General features: G+C 37.5%; 3 protein-coding genes across 3 annotated transcripts; 1 reads left to right on the forward strand and 2 right to left on the reverse strand.

Annotated features, from left to right (window-relative positions):
* Window positions 1-1,483: 1,483 nt before the first annotated feature.
* On the reverse strand, window positions 1,484-2,951 carry LOC306850120 (G-protein coupled receptor 135-like; the record flags this gene model as incomplete). Its single annotated transcript, XM_079385570.1, has 1 exon — window positions 1,484-2,951. Exon 1 carries the CDS (start codon window positions 2,831-2,833, stop codon window positions 1,484-1,486), a length of 1,350 nt encoding a protein of 449 aa, XP_079241696.1. The 5' UTR covers window positions 2,834-2,951.
* Window positions 2,952-4,133: 1,182 nt separating this feature from the next.
* On the forward strand, window positions 4,134-9,276 carry LOC306850234 (JNK1/MAPK8-associated membrane protein-like). Its single transcript, XM_079385747.1, has 7 exons — window positions 4,134-4,273; window positions 4,455-4,534; window positions 5,190-5,344; window positions 6,614-6,820; window positions 6,904-7,085; window positions 7,570-7,646; window positions 7,741-9,276. The coding sequence occupies exons 1-7, from the start codon at window positions 4,270-4,272 to the stop codon at window positions 7,957-7,959; spliced, it is 924 nt and encodes a 307-aa protein (XP_079241873.1). The 5' UTR covers window positions 4,134-4,269; the 3' UTR covers window positions 7,960-9,276.
* Window positions 8,687-15,724, reverse strand: LOC306850233 (coiled-coil domain-containing protein 175-like). Its single transcript, XM_079385746.1, has 19 exons — window positions 15,563-15,724; window positions 15,288-15,373; window positions 14,578-14,689; window positions 14,291-14,426; window positions 13,782-14,010; window positions 13,548-13,670; window positions 13,345-13,454; window positions 13,174-13,255; window positions 11,777-11,913; window positions 11,569-11,679; window positions 11,409-11,480; window positions 10,948-11,083; window positions 10,739-10,867; window positions 10,480-10,618; window positions 10,106-10,185; window positions 9,877-10,029; window positions 9,685-9,787; window positions 9,547-9,590; window positions 8,687-9,206 (listed from the first exon to the last, which is right to left on the reverse strand). The coding sequence occupies exons 1-19, from the start codon at window positions 15,627-15,629 to the stop codon at window positions 9,045-9,047; spliced, it is 2,211 nt and encodes a 736-aa protein (XP_079241872.1). The 5' UTR covers window positions 15,630-15,724; the 3' UTR covers window positions 8,687-9,044.
* Between the last annotated feature and the right edge of the window lie 7,572 nt (window positions 15,725-23,296).

Consider the following 23,296-nt stretch of genomic DNA (forward strand, 5'->3'; position numbering starts at 1 on the left):
ACATTTTACAATGAAGAAACTATTTTTTTTTAGCCCTATTTCTTAAACGACCATGTCATTATGACCGATTGTTCAATTAAATAGTTATAAAATCCTCTCAACTCTCACCCGTTTCACTGTTAATATTCCAGGTCAGTGTAGATGATGAACAGCATGGATATGGTTTTAGGCTGTGAGAGAGATTTCTGTAAACCCTTCAGTTCATTCACAGTGTTGGAAAGCATTTGCATTAGGCTCAAGACTTTCATTTGCACACACAGACACACACTACACCTGCTGATTCATTACATTAATAAACTCATGCTTGGAGAGTTTGGTTTCAAATATAGGTTAATGTTATCAAAAGATTAAATGTAAAAAATACGGTAACACTTTATAATGACTTAATAATCATTAATAAAGAATACAATGCATAATAATGCATCTTAAATTCATTTACATTCAAACTTTGATATTTTTACTTATAGGCCTATTTATATTTAAAGCTGAAGAATGTAAAGTTTTAACAGTGTTATGAAAAGAGCGAGCCTAGTCCTACTGTACACTTCAATACTGACTCGACCAATGGCGTGTCATACTTCAGCTTTAAAAATACACACAAAATAATGCTTCTTTAAACATCATATAACATCATAATATTATAGGTAATGTACAATCAAATATTTGGAACTGACATGAAATTTTGATTAGTGTTCCAATTTATTTAAATGCATATGACTTACTGAAATCTGAAGGGAGGTACTACAGGTGAATTTTTACTTGCAAAAAATTAAACTGCTGTAATAAAATACATAAACAAATCGTTATAAAAAAAATTACAAAACGTAAAAAATAAATAAAAACATAAAAATAAAAATTAAATATAATTAAATATGTACATATTTGCATATTAGCTATATATAGCAAAAGTGAGACCCTACAGAAAAGATCATTTTTTATTTAATGTGATCAACAACCTAAAGGTTGGTGATTATCAGATCCTTTTATCAAAAGCGTAATTATTTAACAGAATATTTAATTAAACACTTTTGCTCTTCTAAGATATAATGGCCCAAGGAAATAAAGATAAAAAACAATAAAGTGCCAGCATAAATATCACTTAACAAGAAAATTATATTTAGGGTCTCTAATAAAATAGGCTATGTGTTTATTGTATGAGCAAAATATCAATAGGCTAAACAGTGAATGTCATAAAATCATTAAAAAAAATATATATAATATATATATATATATATATATATATATATATAGGCCTATAGGCTATGTCAAAATGAGTTTGAAAGTTTTAAATTAATTATGCTTACACTTTATGTATTAGTATCATTACATTAGAAAAGTTTGTGTTAAATGTTTAAACCTGATTTGACATTTTGTTATCCAATGCAATAAACGAAATGTTAAATTTTTAAGTGCGACCCAAGTCATTTTGGGTCCTACTGTACACCTGTAGCACCTCCCGTCGTCATCATAAAGTGTGACCGCGTTACAAACTGGTGTCAGCAGTCTCAACTTTGGGCACCGCTGGTTTAGTGATCGTATCCGGATGCGCGTCTCTACAGAAGAACACCGCCGGGTTTTTACAGGCCCACATGGCCACATCTCCGCCGTTGGCCGGGCTGGAGGAAGACAGGCGGCTGTTTGCGCCGTGGTGGCTCACGTACCGATCTCTAATCCGGTCCGCGCGGTTCCGGACCGCGTCCCTGCGCTGCGTCTGCGTGGACAGGTACGCGGCGATGTTTCTAGTCCTGTATCCCTCCTCTCTGCTCCGACCCAACAGCATGGATATGTTCGGATTCCTTATGGCGTAAATCAACGGGTTGATGGCACCGTTAGCCCACGCCATCCAGATTGCCACGGTATCCATAGCAGGACTGAAGGAGTAGCTCCCGAGCGCGGTGATGATGCCCATCAGGCAGTAGGGCCCCCAGCAGAAGATGACGAACACGATCATGATGAGCACGGTGGTGGCGGTGCGCATCTCGCTGTAGAAGCGCAACAGGTGCGCGTAAGTGGTCACCGGCCGCACCCTGATCTCCGACAGCCGGACGGTTTTGCAGATGTTGTAGTGGCAGAAGCACATGAGGGCGAAGGGAAGCAGGTAACACGCTACTATTAAAGCTACGCTGTATGCAGTGCCCATCCTGGAGGTGCCAGAGTGGAACACGTACATGCAATGGTAAAACCCCTGTTTGTGCACCACCAAGCGCCAGGAGGTCTCCATAAGCATGTGCCAAGGAAACGAGAAGACCACCGCGGAGACCCAAACGGCCGCCAGGAGCTGGATCGCTCTCCTCCGGCCGATTTTGGCTTGCGGCTGCCTTACGATGGCATAATAGCGGTCGAATGAGATGAGAGTCATGGTCAGGGTGGAGATGATGCCGAAGCAGGTGTTGAAGAAGCCGTTGGCGACGCAGAAGGGCTCCCCAAACAGCCACCTGCCATCCTTGCTGAAGAGCATCATGAAGGAGAAGGGTAAACAAAGAACGGCCGTGAGGAAGTCGGAGAGGGACAGGGACATGATGAACGCGTTAGTGACCGTTCTCAACTGCCTGTGTTTGATTATAACCACCACGACCGCTGAATTACCCAGACTGGACAGTAAGAAGATGGCCAGGAGCAGAAGCGCCTGCGCGGCCAGCGCGATGCCCTGAAGAACCGAGTTCCCCTCCGAACTCCTCACTGGGGTGTCGCTGGGCATCTCGCCCCCGGCTGTATAGTTGCTGGCCTGAGTGATCAGGCTGTTTACAACGGGTTTGATGGTCACAATCTCTAACATGAAGCCCGAGCCCGACATGTTGTCCGCGGTCGCGTTGCTGATGCCGGGGAGATCCATTGGACACGTTTAGGGCGCATCCACGGGGTGGAAGAGAATTCATCCCTTGTCAGTGTCTCCCGTGTCCGTATCACAGTAAAAATGAGTATGCGCTACGGTCTCACAGATGGCCCCTATGTAGTCCTTTGATGCCATACACTGTGCTTGGAGTAAAGAATGTCCCCCTGTTACAGATGACTGAGCGGACAATGCTGCTGGGTTACTGCTGCCACGAGACGAAACCTGGTTATTCCGCGAGGGGGCGCTTGGAGGCCCAGAAAGCCAATTCTCCATTGAGACGCATTTAGATTTCAAGACATTTTGTCTTGATTGGAGACACTTTCCAAATATGTTTGTCCTAATATGTTTAATGTTTTTTAAGTTTTATAATATAACGAAATAATACCGGAAATACAAATGGAAATATCCCATAGCTTAGTGCATAAATCGAGTTGCGCACCAGCGACTGTGATTGGTCCATTCTAACAAGCGCTGAGAAAAGTAACAGGTAGCTTCTGTTTGCTCGTACCTGAATGGATCAAATTCTCCGCTGAATCAAAAAAGTCGTTTTCAGATGAATTATCAAAGCTTATTAGCTATGACTATTGTTTCTGCCCCATAAACGTGTGCTATTCAGCCTAAGCGAATTCAAGTAGGCTACTACACACTCTGAAGAGTGCTGTAAAAACTAGCAGGTATCACGTGACTCAGCCGTCTCTATAGCGACCTCGATTTTTTTTTTTTTTGGCGAAATTTTAATAGCCAGTGAATTAAAATGTGTTTGTTTGTCAGCCCGTTTCAATGCAGTCGCCGCTCTACATGCTTATTTTATTTCTGTGATACAGATGCAGGCCCCTGCACCTCCCCGTGACGTGTGAAGCCGTTGCCATGACACCGGACCCGATGTTTTCCAGCTGAATTACGCACTTTCTTATGAAGATTGCGTTAATTTATTGTGCTTTGTGCCGCTGATGCAGACCTGCAAACTGCAAATCCATCCATCCATCCATCCATCCATCCATCCATCCATCCATCCATCCATCCATCCATCCATCCATCCATCCATCTATCTATCTATCTATCTATCTATCTATCTATCTATCTATCTATCTATCTATCTATCTATCTATCTATCTATCTATCTATCTATCTATCTATCTATCTATCTATCTATCTATCTATCTATCTATCTATCTATCTGCATATAAACAATAGTTTAGAATGATTAGAATAGAATGATTGTCATATTTGATGTATTTATATACCAGCAGAGAAGTAAATCTGGCCAGTGAGTGGCGCTGTGTGACTATTCACTTTTAGCAGCACGTCCCACATCACACGAAGAAGACGGAGGCGTTTGTTCTTCCGGTTTCTGTTGCGTCGTTTTGAGCATACAGCTTGAAATCAACTAATCCAATAAACTGAGCGATTGAATATTTTGTAATGCTGCATACGACATGGGTATGTTAAAACAATCATGAATAACTGCAGGCAGCTAATGACAATATATAATTCATCCATATTTGCGTCTTGCTGTTGATAAGAGTCGCCTGTTTACTGCCATGACAACACGATTCAAATGTTTTATATTGAATTTAAGGATGTTATTATGTTTAATGATGTTTTTTTGGGTGTAATGCAGCTGTAGCAATGAGCTCCACTTGTCCTGGGCTGTACTGTGGAAGGACCTTCATAAATGACTCTGTTGAAGGAGAATGTGGGGTAAGTGCATGAATCGGGCCAAATAACACACACATAGTTTAATGTATGATGATGTGTACTAATGCAAAAGGTTATATGAACAGCACGATCATGTACATATGCTCTGATGTGCATTTTACTAGTTCACAATTGTTTATTTCAATTTACATTGAGGTTATATTTGTTAACATTAGTTAACTAAATGCTTTAACACAAACTAATAAAGAACAATAGGTATGCAGTATTTATTTGACTTGGTTCATATTAATTAAAACTAATGTTTTGTTTTTTAAATCAAATGTTGAATCTGTTAACTTTAGTTAACGCACTACAGTTATAACAATTGAACTTATTGTAACAAATGAGACCTTTTATAAGTTTTATATGAGTTCTACACATATGTACATCTAAGAGAACTACTCAGTTACACTCTTTTAACATAAAGGCTTTTTATAGGTGTTTGATTCCATGTAGAAAAAGGTTCTTCAATAGCATTGTTGCAAACCCCCTTTTTTAAGAGTGTAATGCAGTAGTAATCGCCTGGTCATTCGAGAACAGGTCTGCTTGTTCTGATGTATGATTGGAGAGTTGGTGGTGTTTTGTGGACTGGATTTAATTTGATTAAATATTTTGAAGTTCTTTTGGTGTAATAACCTTCATCACTCTTATTATGAAGGTTTGTCCTCGTGGCCAGAGAACTAACTATGAAAAGATATGTGAGGAATGCAGCGGATCTCCTGAGCTGTATGACTGGCTGTACCTGGGCTTCATGGCGATGCTGCCTCTGGTCCTGCACTGGTTCTTTATTGAGTGGTATTCTGGGAAGAAAAGGTAGCCGGCAGAATTTCTTAATAGTAGGATATATGTGGCAATATTATTGTGCGGATCTGATTAGTTTGCGTTTTGTTTTGCAATATTAACCCTCAAAGTGATAGTTCACCCAAAAACAAAAACTGTGTCATCATTTACTCACCTTTCCACACCTTTATGCTTTTCTTTCTTTGGGGTTTCTGCAGATTTTATGAAGGTATATTTAAGACCAAGTAAAGAAAATTTAAGGAATAGGCCTAAATTGAATTGAACACAATACTATACATCAATATAGGTCTCTAAATGTAAATGTCTTGTAGCAATTCATTAGAATATGGAAATAACTTTTGATGCAAAAAAGTGATGTTCAGTATTTTCTGAAAAATTGAACAAAATGAAGCCTGAGATTCAAACAAGAACAAATATCTGCTAATGGGCTCATATAAGAATTAACTTAAGTTACAGGGAAAACAAGTTTTCACACCCTGTTGTCGTGTTTGTTCTTGTAGTAAGCATAAACTTGATTAATTTTGTTCAGTTTCTCAGAAAACAAGACTTCATCTCAAGCAAATGCATTTTTTAGATATTTGTATTGGAAAACAGAGCAAAAATACTGAGGAAGATTATTATTTTTTTATTTTATTGTAGTGCATGCAACATTTAATGCCATAACTTTATGAATTTAAACCCCGGTTTCAAAGACAAGGCTTAAGCCTAGTCCTGAACTAAAATGTAAGTCTGAGCTGTTTCAACTGAAAGAAACTTGCACTGATTGATCTTAAAATATATCAGTGCCTTTGTTTTGTCTCAAGATGCATACCAGTAATGTTTTTTCTAAGTACGTTTATAATAGTTACTTAAATGTCCTAATTGAACTATGGCCTAATCCTGGCTTAGTCTAAACCCTGTCTGTGAAACCGGGCCTAAGAGTTTCAGCTGTGACTTTTTATGCCTTAATTTGTGGAAGGGTGAATCGAGACTTACATAAATCATGTTTCTCTTGTGGTGCATGAGAAGCATGGTATGAATAATGTTTACAATCAAACAGTTTCTGTTCTTGTTGACTTCCTTTGCATTTTTTGTCCATACAATTGATGTCACAACTGTTTGGTTACCAACATTCTTCATAATATCTTCTTTTGTGTTTCCCGACTGAAAAATGGAGGGTCATACAGGTTTGGAATGACATGAGGATTTCCATTTTTTTGGTGGACTGTCCCTTTAAAGTTGAATTATGCATTTTTAAAGTGAGCTTCAAACTAACCTCTGCTCTCTTAATATCATCTCCAGTTCTAGTGCCCTTTTCCAGCATATTACCGCTCTGTTTGAGTGCACGGCTGCTGCCATAGTGACTCTGCTTCTCAACGATCCTGTCGGCCAGCTGTCTATTCGTTCCTGTGAGGTTAAGATGCTTTCTGACTGGTACACCATGTTGTACAACCCCAGTCCAGACTACGTCACCACTCTGCACTGCACGCAGGAGGCTGTGTTCCCTCTGTGAGTGGCCTTTTCAAAATGACATTTTATTTGATTTGAGACACCAGTTATTTCTGCTGCATTCTGATGACCTGTTCTTTTAGGTACACCATCGTGTTGATCTACTACGCCTTCTGTCTGGTTTTTATGATGCTTCTGCGGCCACTTCTGGTTAAAAAGATTGCGTGTGGATTAGGTAAGACCGATCGTTTCAAGAGCATCTACGCAGCGCTGTACTTCTTCCCGATCCTCACTGTCCTGCAGGCAGTTGGAGGAGGACTTCTTTGTGAGTGTCACACTTTTCTTTTTATAATGAACATTTGAAAGTCTACCTAGTTGACATCAGTATTATTTTACCATCACTGAGATACTAATATAGATTTTAATAATATCTTGATTCTTTTTTTTTTCTCTTTTTTTTCTGCTTTAATTTTCTGTTGATTTTAAAATTTTAGTAATTTTGTTTTTTATTTTTAAATGTCTGTATAGTTTGTCATTTTTATTTCAGTTTTAGTTATTTTAATAGATCATGTTAAACTAAATGAAAATCAGAAATGAGCTGAAATTAAAATCTGCATTATTTGTCTTAATAGTTTTATAAAATTTCAGTTTTTTAAAAATACATTTTATTTTTGTATTTTTATTGCTATTTTTATTTAAATTTATTGTCTTTTTAAGTAACGATTATTTTTATGGTTTTAGTTTAAGCTAATTCTAATATCTCTGGTCGACACTTATGGTTTTTGTATTTCTCTTTCTTATTTAATCAGATTATGCATTTCCATATATTATTTTGGTCTTATCGTTGGTCACGTTGGCAGTTTACATGTCAGCTTCAGAGATACAGGTAAATACATTGTGTACTGTTTTTTTTTTTTTTCCCATAATGCCTTTTATTTAATTTTCAGACGTTAAAACTGTTTGTGACTTATGTCCCACAGTCTTTCAAAAACCTTGTGGCTAAGAAGAAACGCCTCGTAGTTCTCTTCAGCCATTGGCTCCTCCATGCATATGGTATCATTTCCATATCCCGACTGGATAAACTGGGGCAGGATTTGCCGTTGTTGGCTCTGGTGCCCGGACCCGCACTCTTCTACCTGCTGACGGCCAGGTTCACAGAGCCAAACAGAATTCTGTCAGAGGGTGGGAATGGACACTGATGTCACTTCCTGTGTAGGAGAATCAGCTCCCTCAAACTCACGTTAAGAGACTTTTAATTTATCGACACCTTTGGCACGGACACCAAAGAGCCATAAAGTTTTCTTTTTTACGTCTATGAATATTATTTGTTGTTTGCATGTATTGAACAGAGATCAAAGGAAATACTTTATGAAGAATGTTCTTTTCCTAACGGTTTTTCTTTGAATCCTGAAAGCAAATTTTGGAAAGTAGTAGTCAATGTTTTTGTAAATATATGGCAACGTAAGTATATATGACTCATTTAGGTTTTGGTACTTTTTGTGATTTGTATCTTTTGTCAAGAATAGATACAAATCAACAATTTGTTGTAATGTACAATGTATTTTTTTGTGTGTTAAATATGAAACAGCTGGTCTGTGAATTTCCTGAGAGCCAATTATTAACCATTTATGACAAACTTTGTTGTGCCAAATATAATTGTATGTCTTTATGCTTTGTTTTCATGCATGGATAAAAGCGTAGCACTATAAAAGGTATGTTGTGACAAATTTGCATGTGGCATTGCATGATTGTTCTGCTGCTGAATATGTAACTCTGCATACACATTGTATTGTGAGAATAATGATGTAGTTTTCAGTGTTCTCAGACACTTATCCTTACTACTTGACTAAAGATTTCTCTTTTTAAGGATGTATATTTATAAGTTCTACAGTGATGTGTGGAATATAACAAACTGATTAGGGATATTAATGTTTTACAGTTTTATTCAATGTAGTATGTTATGTTATACATGGTGGTGATTTACATTCATGGCCATCAGATCTATGAAAATGAGTGTTTGTCAGCTGCGTTTGACTTGTTGAATAAACTGAGACCGATTTTTGCATAGTTGTGATATAATTAACAAAGATTAATACATGTAGAAAATATTTTGCTCTTTGTTAGTTCATGTATTCTAAAGCTAAAATGAAACCTTATTACCCTACTTTCTATAATCATAAATTTTAAATTACTATAAAATATTTAAAACCTACTCTTAATGATTGAAGTCTCTGTAAAATAGTTTTTGAATGTCAGAAGATATTGTTCCATAATAATGTAAAGTCTAAGTGTTTTTGAAGTTTGGCTTCTCTAACACAGAGCTCATCCCAGCTAACTCTTTGTCCAGTCTGTTGTTGATGTCGCTGATGTGATGTTTTCTTTCTTGAATCCTCACTATTAGATTGTATAAGTTCTCCACAATCTTTTGATCTTGATTTGCAGATTCCTAATATAAAAGAGTCTAGATTAGTTCATTTATTGTATAGTAACATCTGATAAAGTCCTTCAGCAAAACAAGTTAAGAAAAAGGTTTTAATAGCCACCTCAGAAAACATGCAATTACCATGGGAAATATTTCTGGCAACCCCCACTTTACAGGAAATCATAAAAGCAGGAAGCGCTTCCATTAGACGTCCTTTGTACGTGCATTACTCTACAAATATGTATTTGTATTTTGTTATATACTGAGTAATAATTGACAGCGTTCCACAAGTGCTATTGATTGAGATCATTTATATTGAACCAGGAACGTTCCTTAACTATTGTGTTTTGATGTTTTTTTGTACCTCAGTAAGCAACGTATTTGTATTCCAGGTGTCTGTAAGAGTCTCTAAGGAATGGAAAAGAGACATTATTTGTTTTGGATAATTATACTTAGAGCAGAATATTTTTAAATTGTTAAAAGTCATTGTCAAAAGACTCACTGAAGAGGGACTGCACTTCCTCGTTCATCCACTCTGCCTCCTGCATATATTTTTCCTCGTCTTTCTTTGCATCCAATATTTCCTCCTTCATTTGTTCAATGTGCTGTTGAAAAAAACCCCACTGTTGAAAACATCTCAAGCGGCATGCTAACAAGGGTATGTGTTTGTGTGCCGATTAGTGGGGGTTTTCACCACATGCAGGCGACTGTTTTCCATCGTAACTTGCTCCAGCATGACCTTATTCTCATAGATGCTTTTTTCGATTTCGCTGATCACTACAGTGTTAGCAGTTAACATCTCCATATGCTTGGCCCTCAAAGTCATTAACTCTCTTTTCAGATCTTCCTACAAACATATAAATGCACACTAAAGCCATCAAGTAAACTAGCACATGATTGGAAAAAGCTTAGTTAATGTTGACCTTTGGTTGTAGGAACGCAGCAGTCTGTTTTGTGGCCTCCTCAATGGAGATCTCAAGATGTTTTCTTTGGGTTACCAGCTCTGGTAAAAAAAGAAAAACACAAATTTCTTACAAAAACATCTAGAAGTTCAGTTATCCTACAACTGCCATTGCATTTGCTAATGCAAAACTGTCAAAAACATCCATTTACTGAGCAAAAGTCAATCTCTATTATTTCTCATTATTTGCAATTTGCAATTATAGAATGACCCAGTCTTCATCTTATAAAGAAGCAAATGCTAGCTGAGAAACAACAGGTGGCCAGTTCGTGACTCTATAGTTCAGGTATGGTGCAGTGTTGAGCTACATGAGGAGAATAGAAATGAAGTTTGTACTTGTTATTTGGTTTTTTAAAGTCTGATGTTTGAGGTGGTCAATGTCAAACTGAGACTCCACCGTCTCTAAAATCGACTCCTGGTCCTTGAGCTCCTGCTCTTTCTCCATATGATCTTGAGTGATTGATTCTACATCCCTCTTTTGAGACACAAGACATGCATTTTTAGTTTTCAGAAGCACGCTTAGCTAAACCACAGCCATCTTGAAATGTTTTATTGAGCCTATAATAAGTGTATGAATATGGATTCTCTCTTTTACTGTAAGCTGATGAATTTCTGCCTGGTAGTTCATTTCCATTTGTTTTCCCACTTCCTCTAAATTTGCAGACTCTTCTGCAAGATCCTTTATCACCAAATTCAATAATATATGGTTCTGGAGGTTCTTCTTCTACAAAAACAACAACATGCCTCAGATACAGTGACGTCTCTTTGCATTTCCACCACTACCGTCTAGTGTTTCTGTCAGACCTCATCAAGCAGCTCTCCGTGTCTCTGCTCTGTTTGTTCGATGGCTGCATTGATCTCCTTTACATAATCCTCGTGTTCCTCTTTAAGGGTTTTGCGAGATTGACCTATTTTCTCTCTCTCAGCTTTAACTGCTGCCCTGCATATAAAAATGTTAAATGTTCTCTCTAAAAAATTAAACTGCATTTTTGTCTTGTTAGCTAAATCGTGCATGATAATAAAAAATACGAATTAATTTATAAAGAAAAAAATGCCAATTGCTTAACAAAGAGAAGCTTTATTCAAGATAAAATGCTTGTTTTTCGTGTTTTCAGTACTATGTTTATTTGGGGTTTATGAATTTCGTTTATTCTTTTTATTATTGTGCACTATTTTGTTTCAAGTACAAGTCTCAAGTACATTTGACAGTTTAGTTCCCTGTAAAAGATATATAATAAAAGATTAAAATAAGATGTTGAACAGACCTGCTCATCTTGTGTTTGGCCAACTGACCTTCCAGTTCCTCCAGAGTTTTTTTGAACATATCTGCATTGATTCTGAGAGACAACCACACAGATAAAGGCATGAAACCATTTACTTGTAATGTAGTAAGACAAAGTCATAAAACAAAAGACAGGGTCATACATGTTAGCGTCGTGAAGCTGTCTCATCTCTTCTTTCATGTTTTTGATTTCAAATCTACATTTGGCAATGGATATAATGTCTTCATCGTGTCTCAGTTTATTCTCCTCTAGCCTAAAACAAAGCAACAGATTGATCACTTGAAATCTAAACATTTCAAGTTAGTCATCATGATAAAGCAAAGAAGAAAGTATTAAAGAGACGAATGTACCGTTTGGACAGACTGTGCAGTTCAGCAATCATGTCATCTTCCTCTTTCCTCTGAGCGCTAAAGATGTCTGACAGTTTAACGAGGGGCTCTGATAGAGCACTTTTCACTTTCTGTTCTTCCTTCATCTCATTTTCAATCTGAGAAGAAATCACGGCTCCTTACAGTGTTAGGGAATGGATTTAGACCCAGATTAAATTTCACCACGATCTCTCGGTGGAAACGAGCCATAAGGGATGGATTACATCACCCAAACTCAAAAGAATAAGATCTGTTACATTAAACATGATACAATGTTTAAATAATAAATTAATATTATATATAATATTAATGTAGGGTTTTCTTGCATGACAGTCAAGTACCTTCCACAAATGTCATTAAAATGTCAAATATATTGAAATTCAATACAATCAATACTACCCTGAAGTTTAAATAAACAGATAGATAATTGAATTTCTTTCTTTCTGAATAAATTAATGAGTTAATGAATAACATTTAAAAGTAAACTGAAAAAAAAAGTTAAATTAAGAGATAAAAGGTTTATCTCCAAACCTCTTACAACACCAGATATAGATAATTATTTTGAATTGAAACACCACTAGATTGTGGTGTTTTATTCATTGTAGTAATACATTTATTGTTTAAATAACTGAATGAGCTGCAAACTGTTTATTAGCCGACTATACCTTATTTAAGGCTAAGACACTTTTTATTAAGCAAGCTTCATTCATGTTTCCTCTTTTAACCAATATGTAATTTTGCACAGGTAACGGTGTTATTTAACATTGTTTATATACTATTCTACCATTTATTAATATTTTGAAATAGCTTGTATTTTCAGTTTCATTTTAATTTTATTATGTGTTCTTGTCATTTTTATTTATTTACATTCCTATTTGGCTTAATTTTTTTGTTTTATTTTCAGTAAATTCAGTACTTATAATATAGCTGGTCAACTAACATAATTTAAGTTTTTAAATAGTTTTGTTTTTTATTTAACAATAATAACACACTGACAGGCAATCGCCTCCTGTATCTTGTATACCAGCATCAATGTATATCGTCGGTAGCCTAGATAGATATATGGATAGACAGATGTTCATGTATCCAGACCAGGTGCACATCTATTGACTGCTTGAACTATCTAACATCTAAGGGCAGTCCAGCACTCAGCTGTATTAAAGGTCATCTATGCACATTGTGTCTTTGAAGGAAAGCATTTTAAAAGCTCAATGTGATGGCTGCTCAGCGGGACCGGCCAGAGGCAGGAAATCGATGCTTCAGATCTGACATCTAAAGACAGAGATTTGAGGGTTTTGATCCCGTCCGAAAAGAGTGTATTATGGAGCAGCCATTCGTTTAGTGTCAGGAGTTTCACAAAGATGTCCACCTCTACTTACCTCCACCATCTGCTCCTGAAGGACCTGAACTTTCTGCTCAATTGCTTCTGCCACTTCAAGAAGTTCACGCTCATGAGACTCCCTGTTGATTATGAATAACAAAAGCTGATTTCTGTTGACCAGAGGCGAAGGAAACAGAACTGATTTATGTTAAAACCAGTCACGGATTACTTCTGACGATCAAGTTCCTCTCTCTGACTTTTCTCCACATGAAGCCATTCTTTGTACATCATTTTAGATGCTGTCATTCTTGCAATGTTTTTCTCAATCTGGGATATATGCTGAAACCAGATGAATAAATCAAGCCATACCAATAGTTCTATGCCAACATTATTGTAATATTGTTTAGACACTACAAGTATGTAGATGCTTACTTTTTCACACTGTGTGATTGTCTCCTCCTTGTCTTGGAGTTCTGATGTAAAGATGTTCAGCTCCTTGCATGTTCCTGCATTGATTTTTCTTTGTTCTTTAATCTTGAGAGCAATTTCCTCTATCTAAAGAGGGAAAATATGAACTGAATCATAGCTTTCGAGTGAAAATATATCCTGTTTGAAAAAAAGAACCCCCCCCCCCCCCCCCCCCCCCCCCCCCCCAGCCCAGACTACCTCTGTTTCCACAGCATGTTTGCTTTCAGCAAATGTTTTACTCTTCTGAATCGCGTTTTCTTTTAGGTCCTGTTGGGCCGTTTTCACCTGGGCAATTTTGTCCTTCAATGACTGAATCTCATTCCGTTTTTCTGTTAACAACATCTGTATACTAGCTTTATCTGACAGCTGCTGATTCATCTGCTCAACATAATCTTCATAGTTTCCTTTAATGTTTTCTCTCTCCCGACTGAAATATAATTACAGGAAGAAGTACACATGTATTTTATCATATTTGTGTGTAATTTCTGTGGTATCAATCAAAATAATGCCTCTTTTCAAACAGGTTTCTCAAACACTCCCCTCAACTGCCATTGGTCAGAAAAAAAGATAGTCCCACCCTAAATTCTTTCAATTTCACTGATGTATGCACTTCAGATTTAATGAGTATGGGGGAAGTAAATGGTAGAAATAGCAATGTGAACTACATTTCCCATGACCCCCTTCAGTCAACATGTTTGAATACTCACAGCAGAGCAGCATTTTCTTGGTCAATGAGTTGTTGCTTCTCTTCCATGGATTGTATGTCATCTACTACAGTTTTCAGCTCAGACTGAAGTCGATTCATCTCTTCGGTATTGTCTTCTCTAGCTGCAGTGACACAAACTTCAACAACAACAAACAACTTTAAGAAGTTACCTGAGCGGTTTACCAATCACCATCATGCTGCAGGTGAGTTGCTGGCAGAGCTGGCCCAATATTTAGACTCCTGCTTCATGGATTCAACAGTTTTCCAAGGATTTGTTGAGGAACTCACCTGATATTTCACTTCTGATGTCATCTTCTAGGTTCACTGATCGATGTCGAAGCTTGCTCGTCTCAATAGTTTCAATTTCAAGTTTCTCACGTGCTAATTTTCTAGATGATTCCTAAATATGATTACCACAGTGAAATGAACACATAGCCATGGGTCATTCCAGTCAAGTAGTATTATTTGTATTTTGTAACGTGTACCGTTAGCAGGATAGAACATGATATTTAGGTTTGAGTGTTTATAAGTAAAAAAAATTAACTTAGAATTTTTTTTTTATTAGAGACAGGAATATAAAAAGAAACCTGAAATTACCAATTTATTTTATATGAGATGGATTGCACTCAAAATGGCAACATCTAGTCAAACACTGGTGGTGGTTGAGGAGAGACCCCCACATGATTGTAAAGCGCTTTGGGTGTACGACAATACACAATAAATGCGCTATATAAATGCATCATTCATTCATTCATTCATTCAAACTGAAGTTCACCCAATGTTGACTTAACTGTGACAAAAGAAACCATTTAATTTCATAATTTATACAATATATAACGTTAAAGGACTTGCTCAAAGGACATGAATGCGTAACAGAAATGACACATTGGATATATACGAAATATTCTGAATATTTTATCCTTTTTTTTGCAACCCACAATGTATAAATGAGTCATGTTTATGATTAAAGTTAAAAATATGTAAATGATTGAAAATACCAGCTCTTTAATGGCTTCAGCTGTCTCTCTCAGGTGGTGACTTGCTTCTTGACTAAATGAAACCCCTTCTTCCCTCAGTCGTTTATCTGTAAGTTGTCAAAGAATTTATCACTTCACAGACTAGCTAAATTAGAGGTCAAATTATATAATTAATATATAATGATAATGATGGCTTCATATTGAAACAGGTGTTCTTGAAGTAACGTTAGGCCTATTTGCCGCTAGTTGTATGAATTCGTACGTTCACAAAATGGGCTACAAAGACGGTTTCTTACCTAGCTCGCCCAAATGCTCTAAGGCAAACCTTACAGCTGGGAAATCCGGCACCAAACAAGCCGCCATATTATTAAATTATTTTATCTTCAAACGGGAAACAGACGACCTAACAAGCGATAGCCTGAAGTTCCGCGAGTTGAAAACACATCTGTGTACTAAACATGTTGGCATGACGACCGTCACAGCATCTTAATTGTATTTATTTTTTAAATTTTGTTATTCACGTTGAAAAAAAATCCTGTTATTATTGTGCCTTGGCAACCATAGTTTCCACCAAAATACTTTGTTGCTTTTGTAAAATCCATATATTTTTCTGTCCTTTTAACAACAAACATAGTGATTATTAATGTGGCTGAAACTATGGATGAATCAATAGTAATTATTATTATTTATTTTTTTTGTCAGTGATATGAATGTGGGAGCTGGTCATGCTATCAGGTATTGATATGATGGTTAATATCTTGTATTACAGCACTGAAGACAGGAAGTGCTTTGATGGATCACAGGAGCAGCCGAGGGCCTGTTTGAATCCGATACCCTTTTGTAATCTTCAGAGACAGTGAAAGAAGAGGAAGTAGTTTGATGTGGTTCACCAATTCTCGAGAGGGTGTCTTTTTTTTAAACGTCCTTTAGAGAGCGCTGTTGGTCCTCATTAAACAGCAGACAGTAGCCCGTGTTGCTATTGATTTCCTTACCACAGAAAATATTGTGTGGATTTTTTGTTTGTTTCTTTTTTTTTATGTGGAGTTTCTATCTCCGTGTTGGCTGTGGATATTGCAATTTGAGTCTTTGAGTTCATACGGTTAGGCCAGAATGCTATCAGGCAAAGTCTATTAAGCGTACACCTGGCTTTATAACTGATTTTTACCAGTTAATGTTTGTATTGGTGCTGTTATAACAATCCACAAGCTTCTACCATAGACTCTATAGTGAGAAAGGATGATATTTCTCCTCAGAGTAAATAATTTGTTTCTGAAAAGATGAGTGATTTGTAATGATCTTCACCTTTCAAACCTAAAAAAGAAGAAAGCTTGATAATGCTAGTCTGGCTGAATGAGATTGCACTCGTTTTCATCTTTCCCAGTCTGAACGTTAGAGCTCCCTGCCAATGCAGTTGAACTGGGAAGCGGTCCAAGCGGAGTGATTTTAATTGGACACCGGTTCGGTAGCCGACATACTAACTGATGTGGGCAGCAGAGTGAAAGGAAAGGGCCGAGGCTCATAGTTTAGGTTCTGATGGGAGCTGAGGTCTTGAGTAAAGCTCTTTAAAACACAGACTCGTACTAAAGCCTATCTGGTGGAACGTATCAACTCTTCCTTTTTGATTCTGACCTCAGCGGCCACAAAAAAATCTCTAAAGGGCCCCAGCCTATAATTTCTGACAGCTGCAACAGTGGCAAAATTGCAGTCCACATGCTTGTTCAGGTGTGTGTCCTTCCCTTCTGTCCTTGTAAACATCACTGGGGTGCCACATCCAGGCCAAAAGTGTTCGGTGTCACACATGGCTGTCTCCTGTGTTGTTTACAGACAGGCCTATTATGGGGCTTGATTGTGCATAATGGAACAGGTAGCTGTTATACTGTTAAAGCACTTGGCTTTGCTTCAGACTAGGGTCGCGTTACGGTTCACGTGCATAATTTATCTATGATTCAAGGTCAAAAGCTACTGCAATGGTATGACATCTAACATACCAGTACGTGAAGTGGGTTTAATGTTTCCCTTTCCAGAAGTGAGAGCAGAGGATTGTTTTCCAAAATTGCTGCACTTAATATTATTTTGTGTAAAATCAGCAGTTCCTGGTTGGAAGAGGAAATGGGGAAAATAGATTACAGTGTAATGGTTGCTTATAATGGGGCTTAATTCTCCGCCTAATAATGTAGCATGAGGATTAACTCGATGGTACAGTAGGCTGTATTAAAACACATGACTCATATTGCATAATCCTTTTATTCAGTATTGCATATTCTGTCTTTATAAAAGCATTTAGATATTGTTGAATCAGCATGCAAACGGTTGCATCTCCTGCGGAAGTGATTTAAGATTTTCTGTCATTTCTGATTAGAATGCTTTTAAATTCACAGAGTAAAAAGAATGCAGATTTGCAGTTTGTATATTTCATAGTATTTTAAAGTATATTACTTAATTTTATATCTATTGTTTTTGTCTATAAATGCAGTATTAACGTTTTAAATATAAAATTTTAATATTAAAATAAAATATATATTTCTTTTGAAATCACTTATGCTCACCAAAGATGCATTTATTTGACCAAAAACACAGTAAAAATGGTAATATTGTGAAGCATTGTTACAATTTAAAATAACTGTTTTATGTTTTAATATATTTTTTAATGTAACTTATTCCTGTGATGGCAAAGCTGAATTTTTATCAGTTATTACTCCAGTCTTCAGTGTCACATGATCCTTCAGAAATCATTCTAATATTTTAATTTGGTGCTCAAAAAACATTTATTTTTATCAATGTTGAAAACGGTGATGCTTAATATTTTTGTGGCGAAACAAAATGCAGTAATGCATTTTTTTTCAGGATTCTTTGAATTGGAAGTTTAAAAGAATTAGAATTATTTTAATTTGAAAATCTTTTGTAACATTTTGTCAGATTATAAGGTTTTATTGTCACTTTTGCTCAATTTGAATGTGTCCTAAATGAGTAAAAGTATTAATTTCTTTAAAAACACACACTTTTGAAAGTGGGTATACAGTATACCAAAACGGAACACCCAAGTTTGTTGTGTCTTTTTGAGTTGCAATTCACTCTCTTCCTCTTCCTGTCATTCTAATTCCATTCATATTCCAATTTGACCAATGGGGGCATTCGATTCACATTCATACTAATGGATTGAAACAAAGACGATTCTTAAATTCAGAATTTTGCCCAGCTCTATTATGCCCAGTGTGCTCAGGATTGTAGCTGACACTCTATTGTTTGTGACCGATGTGAATAAACGATTACAACACGACCACGTCTCTGATGCAGACAGTACAGAGAGCAGAGGCTATGCAGGGTTCTTGAGCTGTCATCGTTTCCCATCTGCTGTGCCAGGGCGCTGCAGGCAAATTAGAAAACCCTTACCTCTCTGTATAGACTTTCTATACAGCCATTCAAATGAGATACTTAATGAGATCGTAGGGAAGGGTTGGTTGTTGAAATCAGACTCTAGGTGAAAGGATGTGTGGAGAGGTTATGCGTATTAATTACGGAATCATTACGATAGGAATAATTACACAGAGCTATAGGATGTTTAACATACAAGGCTTGCAAGGATGTGTTGGGAACACAGAATTGTTTGCCAGTAAACTGTTTGCTTCAGTAATTTCTATTGCTCCACAGATGGGATCAAACAATTAGCATAAATGTCAGTGCAGCAGGTGAGCAGGTGTTTTCGTCACTGTGCTGTGTGTTTAAGACCTCCTATGGTTCTACAGCTCTCAGATGGCAGATTATTCTTAAGTGTTTTAAAAGCTGCTGAATGTTGTTGTTGTTTTTTTAACCATATTCATTAGACACTTAAAATGCATCTTTTATCAAGAACACACAGAAAACTTATTCATGCAGCATGTGTATCCACCATATGTTTGAATGTTGATGTTTTAATAGTGTCTGTCTGACAGTTCAACTTCCTTATTAATTAATTGTGCACCTGCATCCATCAGCATTTTTTCATCAACAAAGCTAAAAATGTTCGATAATATAGTTATATTTTTACATTTTCTACAATAATGTGAAAATGTATTGCATCAGGTTGTAGCTAATGGTTGCTAGCATGTTTAGGGTTGTTGCTACAGCATAGCTAAGAGGCTATTACAGTGATTTGGATGATGGTTGTTACTTACTCATCTAGTCTAAGTCAATATTGTATTGATATTATGGTCTCTAGATGCGGCTCTAGTCTGCCAGATAAAAGTCGTATCACTTTGTAAAGTAATAGCGCAGTTCGCTACTACAAGGCTGCAGGTATTATCTTTAGCACAAACAGTGTGAAACCACGATAAAGTTACAAGCAAAAAATGCTCTTCTAATCTGAGTTTTGTCTCAACCAGCCATGACTGCGGCAAGCAATGTGGTAGTTTATCAGTTTACTGGTTTCTTTTTCTGTAAAATCCATAGACTGTTCAAAATTGTGTGTTTTTTTGATAATTGTACTTTAAAAAACTTCTGATTGGCTGTGGTTGTCTTTTGGATTGCAACGATTGCTTGTTGCCGGAAACAGGCCTGGAGTGCGTTTCCCAAAAGCATTATTAGCTATGAATGCAAGTTCCATTGAACTCTATTGGTAATGACAGAATTTGACACAATAGTTGGTTTTAGGAAATACACCCCTGGTTAGGGCTTTGTTCAAATTCCTTAAAATTTGTCAGCATGAAAAGAAAATTTACCCCATCTACGACCGATTCATACTTGATTCACATTTCATTTGATCATATTTCGACCTTGTAATCCTTAATCAAAATTATATTTACTTGATCGTCCAATGAAACTGCAGACTTCTGCCTGGTGACGTAGGATTTCTCCAGTCATCTACCTCCATCCAATCAATAGCTTATGGATAGAAATCCGTCCCAACCCTACATTTCTTATTTTTCAGTAATTTCACTCTGACATAACAATATGGAAGAAAGGATCTATTGCTACTTGCATTTCATCGCAACTGAGTATGAGCAATAGCAATAAGTGTCACTTGCAGCCGTGGTAAAGAAAAATGAGAGTTTTATGTGTCTCAGACAGTGTGTGGCATGCATCAGTTAACATGTCAAATTGCTAATTTGTTTTTCATGATTGAACTACTTCATGTGAAACCATTGCACGGTTTGCTTGAGGCTTGATCTTGATTAGCATTTTTCTATCAGGATAGAGAGGTAACCCTTTTAGACTTGTTTATCTGCCTCTATTTCAGATGCATGCCGTGTGCAAATGTGATTCTGGGAAAGTTATACATACACAAGGGCGTCTTTATGACAGCAGACACTACAATACTCACGAGTTCCGCTTTCTAAACCGCATTCACCGGGAACGGCTACGCAGGCTGTGCCATGTGCTACCAGATATGCTGTTCACTTGATACATTATTGAGCCTCTTTCTAGAAATGGGGTCTGCATAATGCATGATGTAGTAATAAATACCACACTTCAATAAACTACAGTTTCCTTGCTGAAGAGACACTCTAGACTGGGGAACGGAGACTCATTTTGTTTGGTGAAAGGGAATGAGAGGTGATGATTGGAGAAAGAGTGGGGTGAGTGAGACAGCACGTGAATGAATGGACAGATTGGGGAGTGAGGGATTGACACAAAGCTTTGTGTGCATTTCAAAACGGCAGAAGCTTGAATGGAAAAGCCCCCTGCTGTCGAGAGACGCTCCGAAATTGTTATTGGTGCTGGAGGGGGTGTTGGAAATCTCTGCGAGCTCGCTGCCAATGGAACCCAAGCACCAGAGGTAATACATCATCATGTCTCTCGCTTGGGTAGCAGAGCTTATGCGTGTAAGAGCCTTTCGCCCGTCGTCCCTTTTGACCAGCTCTGGATCCGTCCCATCAGCCAAACCTGCACACACTTAAGTCCAACTTCACCCTCCTGGACACGATCGCAGAACTTTGATTGATGTATACCACAAAATCACAACTCAATTTCACTCTTAACGAGTTTGTTTGACGGCGCTTTTCGTCGCGGTGCACGGTCGAGATTTATGAAATGGCTTGTGTAAGTATGGAAGTTGCTGACATTGAGGTTTTGTCTACAGCAGCTAAATCAGACATGTTTTAGGACTTTTTCTGTCAGGTCACCCTGTCACCCAGAGGCACAATAAATGACCTGCTTTAGGAAAGAAAGAACAAAGTTGTCTTCCTTTTTAAGCACCTTTTATGTGCTCACCTTACCTTGACCACATCCTGCGCCGGTCTGATTTGCTGATGTTGGACTCTTTGGTGGCACCAGATGCACAAGCTCTCCTGTGCGAGTTCTCAAACCAACTATTCTGTTTTCCTTAGACTTCCTGTGCTGGGGAACTCCACAAATCATGGGAGTCTTTATTCTCGTCTTTTGTTTATATAGACAGCAAAATACACCAAACTTCAAGCGTCACGTTAATATTTCTTGTGGGTAATGATTTCCCTCTTTGGGAAGGAAGAAATAAAGTTGTTTTTCTGTTTGAACCCCCTTTAAGTGACCAAAGTTGTCTTCCTTTTTAAGCACCTTTTATGTGCTCACCTTACCTTGACCACATACTGCGCCGGTCTGATTTGCTGATGTTGGACTCTTCTGTGGCACCAGATGCACATTCATCACATTGCAGATGCCGTCCTGTACCTGTCCTCAAACCGAATGTTCTGTTGTCCTTAGACTTCCTGTCCTGGAGAAATCAAGGCAACCTTTACCCCCTGACTTTTGTTCATCTGCTTTAGTTTTTCTCCAGCCTTTTGATGGATGGCAAAGTACACCAAACTCCAAGCAGCATTTTAATGTCGGCTTGCAGGTAACGCAAAATCAGCCCCAATTGATTTTCTTTCCTTCTTATAGCAGCTCTCGAATACACCTGGTTGTCAGAGCTCAACTAACAATGGTCGAATGACTGGAGAGACAGCGCATGGGCCATAATCGATGTCTTACACTTCTGTGGCTGCACAACTGAAAGCCTGTTACAAGCAAACAATGGCGCTCTGAGGGAAACGCTCGGGCCGTCAAAAGTGAACTGTCAAGCTAGTTGTCCTCAGGAGCGTAGCCATAACAGTTCTGCCAAGTCTAATCCTGTTTGTGTTTACCTGTTATACAGCCAAATGTGCAGCTGCTGTCTGATTGCGCTAATAGCCTCACAGAATGACTGCGTAGCCTGAGAGACCGAAGGAGAATGAGAGAGTGATTGTGTTTGAGGGGGAGGCAGAGGGTTTAGAGGGAGGAAGAGAAAGCAGATCAAATCCTGTTCGTTTAAAGCCTCTGCACACGTTCTTTCTTTCGGTCCTCCGTGCGCTGTTAAAAATCGATCATCTACCTGATTCCAGCCCTACAAATCCGCCTAAAATTAATTCCTTTTGTCATTCTCAGAGTTGCCATTTTGTGTTGAAAAGAGATGAAGAAAATAATTGTTCACATATAGGGGTTTTCTGTGGGAGTTTCAACTGTGATGTGCTTGAAGTGAAAGGTTTAACAGAAGCTAATGGCCTTGATATGCCTCCCCATCGTTTTATTACATTTGTCGCTACGGTATGTGAAATGTAACTGTATGGGCCCATTTTCAAAGGAACAGGAACATTATTCTCCCCATGGTGGCTGAGTTGGTTAGTTGAGAAGATAACGCTTTGGCTTGGACTGTGTTTTGTTCAGAGTCAAAAATGTCATGTTTTTAAGATTTTTTTTACTTGATCAAAAGTGGCAGAATTTGCCACGTTTGATCAATTCAATGCTTCCTTGCTGAATAGAATCTTACTCTGACCTTAACTGTCCGTGTGTGTGTGTGTGTGTGTATTGTACTTCGTTTAAATTACATTTTAAAATACTCATAATCAGAGTATCAACAGTTACTTTTTATTGATTACTTGATCACATATATTCACACAATAGCCATAAATTATTCAGAATTTATTGATTCTCCCTAATTCTTTTTCATCTTTTACGTTTTTTCTTTCTAAAATGCCTATTGCCTACACAACATGCAGGTAAAAAAATATTTAATTTGTTTAGTAAGTGTTTTATTTTGATTGTTATTTGATTATGATTTTTTA

The sequence above is a fragment of the Barbus barbus genome (assembly GCF_936440315.1).
Source record: "Barbus barbus genome assembly, chromosome: 30".
NCBI lineage: Eukaryota > Metazoa > Chordata > Actinopteri > Cypriniformes > Cyprinidae > Barbus > Barbus barbus.

Coding starts and splice junctions, on each gene's coding strand:
- LOC306850234 (XM_079385747.1), top strand. Junction 6,821..6,903: donor CAGGAGGCTGTGTTCCCTCT/GTGAGTGGCCTT, acceptor CTGTTCTTTTAG/GTACACCATCGTGTTGATCT. Junction 7,647..7,740: donor TGTCAGCTTCAGAGATACAG/GTAAATACATTG, acceptor TATGTCCCACAG/TCTTTCAAAAACCTTGTGGC.
- LOC306850233 (XM_079385746.1), bottom strand. CDS start 15,629: ATGGCGGCTTGTTTGGTGCCGGATTTCCCAGCTGTAAGGTTTGCCTTA. Junction 11,084..11,408: donor GCCAAACACAAGATGAGCAG/GTCTGTTCAACA, acceptor TTTTATATGCAG/GGCAGCAGTTAAAGCTGAGA. Junction 9,207..9,546: donor CAAATACGTTGCTTACTGAG/GTACAAAAAAAC, acceptor CTTTTATATTAG/GAATCTGCAAATCAAGATCA.